Here is a 12,078-nt window from a genome sequence, read left to right as displayed (position 1 = left end):
AGCAGCCAGCTGCTATATGGTGGTTTTTTTTGTGTAGTTAAATCTGATAGAAGTCAAGGTCAAAATGTTAAGGGACTGCGTTAACTCAAGGGCTCAGAGGCCAGCCTGATGTGAAGAGCTAAACTCTCCAGAGAGAGTACCACTAAAACCCAAGGAGAGGAGCTTTATGACAGACTGAAAGAAGCAGCATGAGCTTTTTGGGCTAGTGTGGCTTTTAGAGGTATAGCCTTGGATCATTATCTCAGCCTCTCCCTGCTCTACCCATCAGCCCTCCCATACCGTCCCCAGCTGTACAGACAGAAGAAAGGTGAAGCAGAGGAGGATCATTGTTTTAAGAAAAAACACAAACAGCACTTCTGTCAATAAAGACCATCAAAACTACAAACTATATATATATATATATATATATATATATATATATATATGGTAACAAAAGTGAGAGAAAGCATAGAAATAGTCAAAATGAAAAAATATGCAAGTTCATAATGCAGGTTAATATTTTAAGCAGGGTCAGAATCTGAGCTGGGATGATTCACACGGCCCTTACCTTGGCATTTAAAACATTATATAAACTGGGGCTTAATATAACTGCACAGCTCCAGTGAGGTTGAGTGATTTACTGAAGTGGGATGAGAAAAGAGTCTTTATCATGCATGCTCTCATCCTGTGGGAGTGTTGAAGCGCTGAATTCCATCAGTTCTGTTTATCTGAAGAATTAACATGATGGTTAAACATTGGTGAATAATTTATGGATAAAAAATGGCTCCTGCTTGTGAAATTCCCCAATTAAAACCCAAGACCTCAAGTCTTCAAGTTTGTTTAATTTACTAAGTGAAAATGCAGCACCAGTGCCACCAAGTGGTAATGAAAGAAGGGGCATCAATGACATGTCATTGTAGAAATCCACCACTAAATGCCACAACAAGCCTCCAAAACTGACTGAAGTATAAATTTTTATTTTTAATATCAGATGCAAGTATATGAAACATGTTAGAGGATAAATATATACAGTAAAAGTTGCATAACACACAAAAGCAGAAAAATGCAAACATTCAGCAAAATGAAAAGGACAGGTGTTCAAGGCGCTAGCAGTCTACCTGAAGGGACACTCAAAAGAAGCAAAAAGTGATTGTCAACCCAAGAAAGAAAAGAGAAAGCTCAACAAAAACTTCCAAATTGAACGGGTAAGTTTAACACATTCAATATGAAAGGGATAAAATGTTTAACTGATCTGATACAAGAGGGTGTTGTTGCATCGCCGGAGTGAGCTATGCTGATGTAGTGCTTGTTGAAGAAATGTGCCTCACTACAAAGTGAGGTGACATCACCATTTCCAAGAGGTCACACCAAGAACTTGCACTATTATTATTTGACCATTTACACTTTACTGTACATCCAACTGCCTGCACACTGGATCCAAATGCAAGATGGTGCATGAAAAACTGAATATTTACAAACTCCAGTAACTCCCACAACTATCAGTCTCAATAGTGAAATATGTGTAATCTTTGTTCAAGACTCCTTATATAAATGTACAGCTTTAATACTAAATGCAAAGTGTGGTATGAACCATTACCATGTACCCTGAGGAAATGTATGGATTTTATTACTATCCTGACTTACCCTCAAATAAAAGCTAACCTTATGCAGCAGAGGCATTTTTGAGTATATATGAAACAGCCACAATGATCAGAAGACTTCCCCATCCACGATACGTAAAGCTTAGTCACAAGCCCACAGTCACCGCAAGTCATACTATGGCTACCACCACACCAATTTACATCTTCAAATCACATGGCGTGCTAGCTTAGGACACACAGACTGAAGCGATGGCACAAATAACTCCAACTGTTGAGCCTCTACTTCTCAAAGTTATGCAGTAGAGTGGATTACGCATGTTGCTGTATAGTTTTACTATTTTACATGGGGGGAGGGGTGTTGTAATGAAAAATAGGAACAGAACACATTTCACAGTAGTATATATTTTTGTTTTGCTTTTTGTCATGTTTGTTAAATACATACATAGAACAAGACAAATGGCTTCTATAATGAGGAAAACTTTGCTGGTGCAGTCACAGAAAACAAAAGCTGATGAATTCATCGTTGTGCATCAGCCGGCAGCGACCTTTAGGCTATGCGAGGCCTTTATTACAACACAAAGGAGGAATGGGTCGCAATCGAGAGCTCAATTCAAAATAGACCTCCACTCTTCCACTTTCCTTCACCAGCCAATAGTTAACTTTCAATGCAGTTTGCTACTTTGTGGGTTTTCTCATGTGTAATATAAGTTTATTACCATTCAGAAAGCAGAATCCATACCATTTACTCAAACTCTACACCCATTCATAATCATTCAAATGCTTCTGTGAGAAAAAAAAAAGGAAAAGAAAATTGAAGCAGTCATCCAACTCAGTAAAGCAGAGAAAACAAAAACTAAATCGTATTACATACTTCCAAAAAGATAAGCCTATAACTCTGCAGGCATTTGCAAATGAGTTTCAACAAATAATCCTTTTCAGAGGTGCTTCTTCATGAGGATGTTTCCGACAGACTCTTCACTCAACTACAAGCTGTCGATGGACCGTCCCTGCTAGACTCTGTAAATGATGCAAAGTTGGAGGGTCGGAGATGGGTTAAAGGATGGCCAAGGCTGTCCAGAGGAGCACTGGGATAAAACCTTAATGCTTACAATAACAGGCCCAGAGGCCAGGGACAGAAGAGAAGGGCCAGAGTAAAGGGTCCTGGAAACGTAAAGAACTCCAGGTTACTTCATCCTTGATGAGGAGAGTGTGGTATCAAAAGTAGATCTGCTTGGCATGTGACGGATTCTGCTCCATAGGGCAGTATGGGCATTTCAATCTGAGAATAACAGAAGGAATAAGACATTATTATCCAGGAAGATTAAAAAAAAAAAAAAAAAAAAGTTTTCCAGCTATATTATGTTTACAAATAAACCATGCCATTTGGCTGACTTACTTCCCAGCATTAGTAAGTTTGTTGAGAGCATCTCTGGAGATAACATGGCCACAGATGAGCTTCATGGGAGGATTGCTCTCTGAGGTCTGCTGCCGGAGAATTGGGCAGGCGAACACGGAGTGGTACCAGCACTTCTTCCCTAGATCAATTTCAATCTACATACATGCACAGAGACTGAATTAAGTGAAAGCTTAGAATGAAGTGGCAGGACAGATGCTTAATGAATATTCAAGGGCTTACAGGAAGCTCATCTTTGTGCGTCCAGACTCCACTGCATTGCCTCTGCTCGATTACCTGTTTAATGTTCATCAGCACTGGCAAGGCCATACAACCTGATGCAAAACTGAAAGAGCAAAATCAGCAGTTAATAACTGTTGGCCATTGCTAAAATCACCCAAGACCGGAGTGATAATGCAGCATCACTGTTTCTATGTCCTTCTGAAATAAATCAATAAATTATATCTACATTTTAAAAGGAAATTGGGGGTCACATCTGTTAAACTACTGTCTGTTTGTCTGACCTAACACTGAGTGGAGACTCCACGGAGAGGCCCAGCAAAGCGCAGGCGTCCCGGGTAAAGATGTTGCAGATCTCAGCCCATTGATTCGTCTCCAGCAGGCTGCGATATGGAGAGTTCTCGATGCCATGACGTAGATACACCAGACTCCCCATCAATATCTGGATATCTACATTGAAGAAGTTGAAAACAATTAAAAACAAAAAATACTTCATTAACTGAGGTTGTTTTCCTTGAAATTCTTTAATCCCTTCTTGTAAAATTAAAAGAAATCCAAACTGTTTTAGGAACATACTGGACACGTCTTAAAAGAGTGAAAATTAATGTTACTAAAATTTTTATATAAAACTTTTTAAACACAACTGAGGCATTTGTGTATGATGTGGCATCAGCATGACTTTTTACTACAGACCTCTCTGGTGCTGAGTGGCGAAGGGCTGGAAGTGCCTGGCATACTGCAAGGCCTCCATTTGGTTGCCAATTCCTCCACTGAGCAGACTTATGAAGTACAAGCGATGCAACTTGAACTCTAAACTGCTGTTCAGATCCAGAAGACGCTGACGATTTGTAACGGCCCATCTAGCAGAGTACAAGCAAGGACGTGTACAGTCAAGTACTGTATGTAAATACTCAAAATGAAGACTTTAAAATTTTCATATGACCAAAGTAAAACTAAACTAATTAGATGATGAAAATCTCTTTTTTGGAAAAGACATTTGCTGGTTTTACACAGTTCAATTTTAATGCAATACAAAAAGATGATGTATAGAAAGACAACATACTCCAATGCCGGTCTAAGGTCCTGCATCCTCAGAGCTTCAAGGATCCTGTTCAGTTCCAGGAAAGGTTGCTTCATACTCATGTCAATAACTACACCAGATTCCTGGAAAACACAATTACAAAAAAAAAAAAAAACTTTCAAAGGAATTAAATAGATTAGCTTAAATGTAATTTTGAGATAATAAGCATCAGCTGATTCTTTTCCATCATTTGCTGTCAATTATTTCACAAGGCTAGTAAGCAACAAAACTGACGCAGACTAATTCCTTGAGGCGGTTTCTTTTGCTTGTCAGATTTCAAACTGCTGCAGTCGGATCATACATGCACTAAAACACTAAACTTTTTTTTTGTATTAATCTTTCATTTGGAGTTATCTTTTTCCTTTAATAAAGTTTAAATTATTTGTTGGAGAAGTTTTTCTTTCCAACAAATAATTCTGTATTTAAATACAAGGACAGACTGACTTAGAGATAATAAATAAATATTAATCATATACCACACATTGTCACTAAATTATAAGACTGTTAAAAAGACAAAAAATAAGCACAGCAAAATGTTAACAGCTTCATGTACTGACTACTGGCTATCCTGTTCTTCAAGTATATATATTATTTTTTATATGACCAAAACATGGTCTCTACTTAAGGGTCCTCAGATCTGGTGCCTGACTACAGGAAGCAGAACCAGTTGATACAGATCACTGCAATCTAACCAGAGTCTATTTGCTACATTATTTCCTAATTTAACTCTTTTTATATGGTATATGAAGTGCTAAATTTATACATTAGATAGTACTAGTATTAGATGAACTGACTAAAGTCCCATTCATGCTCCCTTACGTACGAAAATAAATGGCAATGTCCCGTTTCAAACGTCGTCATTCATGGCCGTCCTCGTACTTCCATGTGCTTTTGCTTTGCCATGGTTGTTAAGTCAATTCCTCCTCTAGTGGGCAGCGCTAGGTTCAGAGTTCACTCCCGCAGCCGACATCAATTTCAGACACCATTTAGCAGTGGTAATACGCCGCTTTAAAGTTACCAACCACCCAATACGCCCTAAACACTTGCAGTCTGTCTCCAAAAGCCTACTTCATTCTTCTTCTGCTTTTTTTGTTCCCATCTTGGTCCTTTTCTTCTTCTCTGGTTTGTTTCTTTCACTGGTTGTATCTCAGCTATTCTGCTCAGAACTGCCCCCGCGATTCCGGGTAATATAGGTCCGTCTTCTGTGTCAAGCAACAGATAGCTAAGCTCCCTGAAAACGGACTAAATTATGACATCTTTCTTTGCTGGCTTTGAAATCAAAGTTTTCAAGACTAGCTTCTAAGACCCTCAGTACTGTCTTCACACTTACACTTAGCAACGTTTAGTCATATTTTCAGATATTTTAAGTCCATATCTGTCCATCATTGTTTCAGATGGAATATTGCACATCATAATACCTTTATCAAATTTGTGGTTGCGTTATGAGTAATCATTATCTACCCACCACTTACTGACCAGAAATAGTGAAATGAGACTGATCTGCGTATAAAATATCCTAAGCGCAAAATGTGGTGATGAGATGATACAATGTTCCTTTCAATTATATTTTAATCTGATCAGTATGATGTCCCTTTTGAGTTGCTGTCAATCAAATTATTTAGAGGGAATCTTAGCAAAAATAATTACAATAAACTTTCAGTTCATCTACATTTCACAAAGGAATTACCTTAAAGTCAATAAGGTAATGTCAAAAACATTAGTTATAAGGCCACAAACACTCACCTGACAAAGGTCCTCTGCTACACTGAGCATTCCTTGCCTGTACAGGTGCTCCACAATGGTCTCACTCAAGTATTTCTGTCTTTCTGGGGTGTCCCACACCGTCTCTGCCACCACAGCACTGATCTCCGCGTCAAAATTCTACAAAAATAATAAGTCATAGGTGAAGCCTATGTACCCCAAATATGTTTATATTTAAAAAAAAAAAAGTTTTCATCTGTCCTTACCCTGTCAATGGCTTTGCCAACTTTTGACACACTGCCATGTATGTCTTTATGTCGAGAAGCTAGCATCTGCACCGTTTCTTTTATATTCTTACAACACTGGGCCATAGTCTGGGTCAGGACGGATAAGTCTGCATCTTGTACTCCTGATAGGCAGAAAAAAGAAAAGGTCGGCTGCAGACATCTAAAATAAAGTATGCAATACGAGTCAAAATAAAGCATTGAGGAAGCAGATTAGAGCAATATTTCAGCTACTTATGTTATTTAATTCTCAAAACTTATTAATACGCTAAAGTTATAGTGTTCAGTCACCTTGTAAGTATTTTTCTTACCAAAAGCAACTAGCTGCCCTCGTATCTCACAGACACTGCGCAGGAGCTCATCTAACCTTTCCTCAGACTGGTGGCCATACATTACAAAGCGATGGAGCACCTTCTCCAGCTCCCGCTCCACACAGGCACACTGTTCCATGGTTCAGACTAGAACACAAGCACAATGACAAAACCTAGATTTAAGAAAACAAGGGGGAAAAATAAAGAAAAGGAAAAAAATTATATATAACATAACCAAAATCGTCATAAAAAGACAACAAAATAAGGTCATTTGAATTGTTCTCTTCCCACTTATTTGTACCTGACAGGAAGCCAAAATTTCCTCTTTAGTATCTGTCAACATAATTTTCCCTTTATTTTTATTTATTTATTTATTAATGGATAAAGTTTCAGATATGCCACAATTAAAGAGAGTTTTAGAAGTCCTCTGTGTTAATTATTTATACCCACTACGGAACATAGTTTTACCTTCTATTTTCTAACCAACTTGACTAATAAGTTACAGGAAAAATGAGAACTTTTTCTTTTTAAAAGACCAGAATCACAGCACAGTATGCAGATGGTCATATGAAATAAATAATATTTCATGTTCTGACACAACTAAAACTACCACAACTCTCAAATGACACGGCTGTAAAAAAAAAATATATAGCATGATTAAAAACTTGGATTACAATTTCACCATTCAATGGGAATTTAACATAGGAATTTATAACAGTAAGCCTATGATGGTGCGTTAAGGGACCTCTAACTGGATGCAGACATTTTGATTTTATTTATTTGTCGTTTTTTAATTATTAATTACGTGACTCTTGATGAAACGTTTGGCTTAGTGGAGTAACGCTAACAACTAGCTGGGCCTGTAAATCTTTAAAGCAGACACACCGTGGATCCTGCGGCCTGCTGTTTACCAACCTCTCAACCATATAGGGGTCAAATTTATTAACCACATAACGTTCATATGTGTAATTTCTATGCCTGTTGTGCCTGCAGATGCAATTACTTTATAATTAAATGAGCTTCAAAGTTACTGACAGCTGTACATGTATATTGTAATTCGTTATTTGTAAGCGCAATACAGAAAATGTCCACCTACCGTAAATAGCTAACGTTAACGCTAAAATAGATTACTATTTAGACACTAAAACACTGCGTTTCGTATTACCTTACCATTCACTAGCAGTTATATAAAATACGTGCCATCGCTTACAAACCATGTATTTTGATTTGGAGAGGTAAAGAAAAAATATCAATAAACTGCCGTATAGCTAACATAAACAAACGGTATTACCGTCGCTTCTTGGCTACAAAAGCTCGCCACTGCTAGATGCTAGTTATCTTGTAGATGTTAGCCTTGCTGTTGACTGACAAGGCACAAACAATTCGTGAAGAGGATGGCAACTCGTACATCTTTATCACTTAGCATTATTCCAACCGTTTAGACAACTTTCACCGATCAACTAAATTTGGAAGATATTCCTTAATCACAAACACTTACCTATCCTGCTAATTAGTTAGCAAACATTAGCGTTAGCCACTTGCCTGTTATGGCAACACTCCACCACAAGTCGTTATGCGGAACTTCCGGTGTCGCACACTGCGCTAAAGGTAGCTTTCAGAATGAAAGTTATATTTATATACTTAAAGTTTTCACTGTCAGTGTCAGTGTGTTCTTTTTTTTTTTGTTTGTTTGTTTTTTTTTTTTTTTTTTTGCTTGTTTGTGTGTTTTGTTTTAAGCACGTCGTAATTTACATGTCTTCGACTAAGCAGGCGACAACGTATGCTTCTTTTATTAAAGTATTATCAATATTTCAGTCAGCTCTTTATTAAAATTAAGAGAAATATCAGTATTTCCACATAAAATATGCACGAAGTGCTTATGAACTGTTATCCAATATTCCATTCATATATGCAACTTTATTAGAAATAAATAAAAAATAAATGGAAAATAGCCTACTTTATCCATTTAAAGCATTTTTTAAATAAAAAAAAATAATAGGAAAAAATTTGTGTTATTAACAATAATTAATTGGCAGTCCAAATATTGTTCCAGAGTTCAATGGCTACTGGCAGGAATGATCTCCTATGTCTTTCTATCTTACTTCATATTTGAAGAGGCCTCTGACTGACAGAGTTTGAATAACTTCATTTTTTTTAGCAACCTGTGCAGCTTACTTTCCTGTTTTTATTTCTGTTTTATCACTCTTAGTTGTACAGAACTTTGGTCAATATATGTTTTTAAATGTGCTCATGAATAAAGTTGCTTGACTTGATTCTCCAGCATTGCCCCCAACACAGAGCCAGCCTTCTTGATCACTTTGTTAATTTTCTTTCAGTCTCTGGCTCTGATGCTGCTGCACCAACAGATGGCTGCAAAGCAGAATGCATTTTCCACAAAAGACTTGTAGAAGATATGCAACATTTTGGTTCAGACTGTCCTTTCTCATAGATGGTTTCTGTGTTAAATGACCAGTCTAGTCTGTTGTCCAACTGAACTCCCAGGTATTTGTATTCTACAACTTTCACCTCTTCTTCCAGGATATTAACAGTGCTTTGTTTACTCCTGTTCCTTCTGAAATTTATAATTATAAACTAGGTTTTACCTGTTATAGTTAAACTAAACAAGGTTTGTTACCTAATATATAAGTATTATAAGCATATATACTTACATAATTGTAACATTCTATGCTAATTTTACTTATTATTTAATGTGTGTATGTATGTTTACATATGCATATATATATATATATGCATATATATATATATATATATATATATATATATATATATATATATATATATATATATATATATATATATATATATATATATATATATATATATGTTTGTGTTTGTGTGTGTGTGTGTGTTTGTATATACACCTTGCTTACTCCATTTCTGAAGGAAATATGTATATATATATATATATATATATATATATATATATATATATATATATATATATATACACACATGGTCACTTCAGAAAAGCAGTAAACAAGGTGGACCATGGCAAAAAGCTGAAACAATCGAAAGTTAAGCACATCCAAATGGAGCAACTGGGTCAGTTCAAAAAAGATGGATTTGTAATGTGATCTTAGGTTTATATATTTACTGTCATATAAACTTAAATAACCTATCACAAGACTGGATCCTTGTTTAGCATCGTATTCCTCAGATGGAACCTCAACAAGAAAAAGTATCTGTAATGGAATATTTAAAAGGTGTCATGTTTATCTTTACACATATAGAAGCATTGTAGCAGTCAGTCTTTGACATTTGCTTAACTTTGGACGCTGAACCTGTAGTAAAAAGCCCCTTTGGAGGATGTAGTTATAGGTTGTATAGCTTCTCTGCCTTTTAAGCTTCCAATACAGTATATTGTTTTTGCCTGGCTTATTTGTGTAAAGGGTGATGGTGGGTGAGGTCTTTGTGCATGAGAAGGCGGGTGTGACTAATCTATCAGTGATGTAAACCAAAGCTTCCCATTGTTGAGGTGCTCATCATTCTTTTCCACTGAGACCTCCCCCAGTTTACTGTACTGACTTAACCACAACGGGTTTAAATTTATCAGCACTTCAGCACACTTGAATTAATCTCATACAAGGCACACAAGTAGAGCAATGCAAGTATGATGTTCTTCTATCATTTTAAAACCTCTTTTGTTTGCAAAAGCCAATATTTTGCACTGCTTTCCAAGCAAAATTTTCATATAGTTACAAAACATAATGTAATAATGTATGAGGGTTTACTACAAGAGCTCTAAAATAATCATGTGACCCATCTTCTCTTACACATGACCAGGATATCTTAAACTAATACCTGGAGTCTAATACCAATCTATAAACAGTGACAGGTTTTTAAGGGATTGGGGCTGTTAAAAGATACAAAGCTATAGTTTTGTAGAGAACTAGCCCGATAAAAAAAAATCACTATAATGTCATGGATGTTACACCCTTAAATTGCTTGTTGCAACATTACTTTTAACAGAGAAGTGGATTTATTTATGTGTATTTCTATGCATAAATAGCTTAAGTTTCCAGTGTTGAGATATAAAAAAAAGAAAGCTGTACATAGTGACTTTTCCAGGGCTTTTCCCAAACAACTTAATAAGAGATAAATGATAATGACATGAGGTATTAGGGTAGGGACAGAGGGCTTATCTGAACTTACCACAGTCAAATTTGTTTAGACAACCTCAGTGTAGCTCAGATGGCCCTTCTATTGTATGACTATTAGATAAGTGCAGGAAAATAAAATCATCCTCTATTTTGGCAGTTTCACTTTGCCATATAATGGTCAAGCATGATTGTGTATCTAAAACTGAAGTTTCATTAGCCACAGTGGTCCTGGACATTAAAATTTGTTGGTGGAAGGAAGTACCTTAAAATATGTCAGCACACCTTACCATACAAGTTTTGCTAGCTAAGCAGTGCACAGGGTTTCATGTGAGCCGTTAAGGTCGGGTGGTCAATGTTCACCTTTGACCTGTTCTCCAGCCACACCTTAGCCTTCACACATACAGCCATACATAGACAAGTTTACTTTACACCCTCAGTGTTGAGTACAACCTCACATGTTGTAGTCCAGTGGACGATGTGTGTGAAATTCTTCAAGCACAGTATATATGCTTTCTTTTCCCACCAGTACACCCCGGCAAAAGGCTAAAGCTACGTCTATCTGGCCCTGATAATATGGGTCTATATATAGAGAAGCCCTGTGACTGAGCTGGCTGTAAGTGTCAGATTCCAGGCGCAGTTATCCATGCTGGCCGGATCAGCATCTGTTGCTAACTATAAACCCACCCGCCCCCTGTGAGGTACCCTACCCAGCTCAAACAGAAAAGCCAATGCCAAACCAAACCCCAGTCTGCAGAAGAAAAAAGATCCAGGCTACATCAGTAAGCGCTTTCCCCGATGCCAGCTCAGAGGGGTGGGGCAGAAATAGAGAAGAGAGTATTAGGGGATGTAATGTGTCTGAGTGAGATCCATCTCTTTCCTTTTTCTATTCAAGTCTGATACATGGCAGTGCCTTTGACATTCTAAAGTTGTCCAGTCAGTGTGGCACTTGCAGACTTTACTGTGTGGAGCCGCTCAGTCCTGGATACACCCTATGAACGGGGTCTTGTCATCTTAAAGCCTTTTGCAGAGTTTGTTGGATGAGGGGCAGATATTGCAACACTGAGGAACTCAATGCTATCGGGAAAGTTTTATCAGTGGCCAAAGGTACAGTAGCAGACATTTTGTGTTTCTGTTCTTGCACAAAGAGCATGTCCTGCTTCTCTGGTCAGTGCTACACGAGGACAATATAGATTAATATTATGCTTTTCTCAGGTCTAATTCAATATGTTGTCAGTCCAGATGATTAAGCTAACTAATTCAGACTGAAAGTCAGTTTATTCATAATGTCTAAATAAGATTGTGATATTTTAATCACATAGAGAATGTCTGTATATCATGCAATTTAAGACTTGCAGTCAAATTAAAAT

General features: G+C 37.0%; 1 protein-coding gene across 5 annotated transcripts; it reads right to left on the bottom strand.

The window, feature by feature from the left end:
* Positions 1-940: 940 nt before the first annotated feature.
* On the bottom strand, positions 941-8,172 carry rmnd5b (required for meiotic nuclear division 5 homolog B). Of its 5 annotated transcripts, XR_006011043.1 has the most exons (11): positions 8,089-8,172; positions 6,591-6,763; positions 6,262-6,404; positions 6,038-6,175; positions 4,277-4,377; positions 3,907-4,073; positions 3,498-3,663; positions 3,217-3,319; positions 2,977-3,131; positions 2,690-2,859; positions 941-2,597 (listed from the first exon to the last, which is right to left on the bottom strand). XR_006011043.1 is itself a non-coding variant. In XM_041990407.1 (10 exons), the coding sequence occupies exons 2-10, from the start codon at positions 6,727-6,729 to the stop codon at positions 2,796-2,798; spliced, it is 1,176 nt and encodes a 391-aa protein (XP_041846341.1). In that variant the 5' UTR covers positions 6,730-6,763; positions 8,089-8,172; the 3' UTR covers positions 941-2,795. The 5 variants fall into 5 exon arrangements, 4 of the variants coding, with proteins under 4 accessions (XP_041846341.1, XP_041846342.1, XP_041846343.1 ...); XM_041990407.1 differs by having other exon boundaries at positions 941-2,859; XM_041990408.1 differs by having other exon boundaries at positions 941-2,859; positions 6,591-6,737.
* Positions 8,173-12,078: the final 3,906 nt, after the last annotated feature.

This window comes from Melanotaenia boesemani, chromosome 7 (genome assembly GCF_017639745.1).
Source record: "Melanotaenia boesemani isolate fMelBoe1 chromosome 7, fMelBoe1.pri, whole genome shotgun sequence".
Classification (NCBI taxonomy): Eukaryota; Metazoa; Chordata; class Actinopteri; order Atheriniformes; family Melanotaeniidae; genus Melanotaenia; species Melanotaenia boesemani.
The sequence above is the reverse complement of the archived record's forward strand: the minus strand, read 5'-3'. Positions and strand labels throughout refer to the sequence as shown.

Excerpts from the sequence above, each read along its gene's own strand:
- rmnd5b (XM_041990407.1), bottom strand. The coding sequence starts at position 6,729 with ATGGAACAGTGTGCCTGTGTGGAGCGGGAGCTGGAGAAGGTGCTCCAT. Across the intron at positions 3,664-3,906 it reads CGCCACTCAGCACCAGAGAG|ATATCCAGATATTGATGGGG; the intron begins GTCTGTAGTAAA and ends TCTTCAATGTAG. Across the intron at positions 2,860-2,976 it reads AAACTTACTAATGCTGGGAA|ATTGAAATGCCCATACTGCC; the intron begins GTAAGTCAGCCA and ends TGTTATTCTCAG.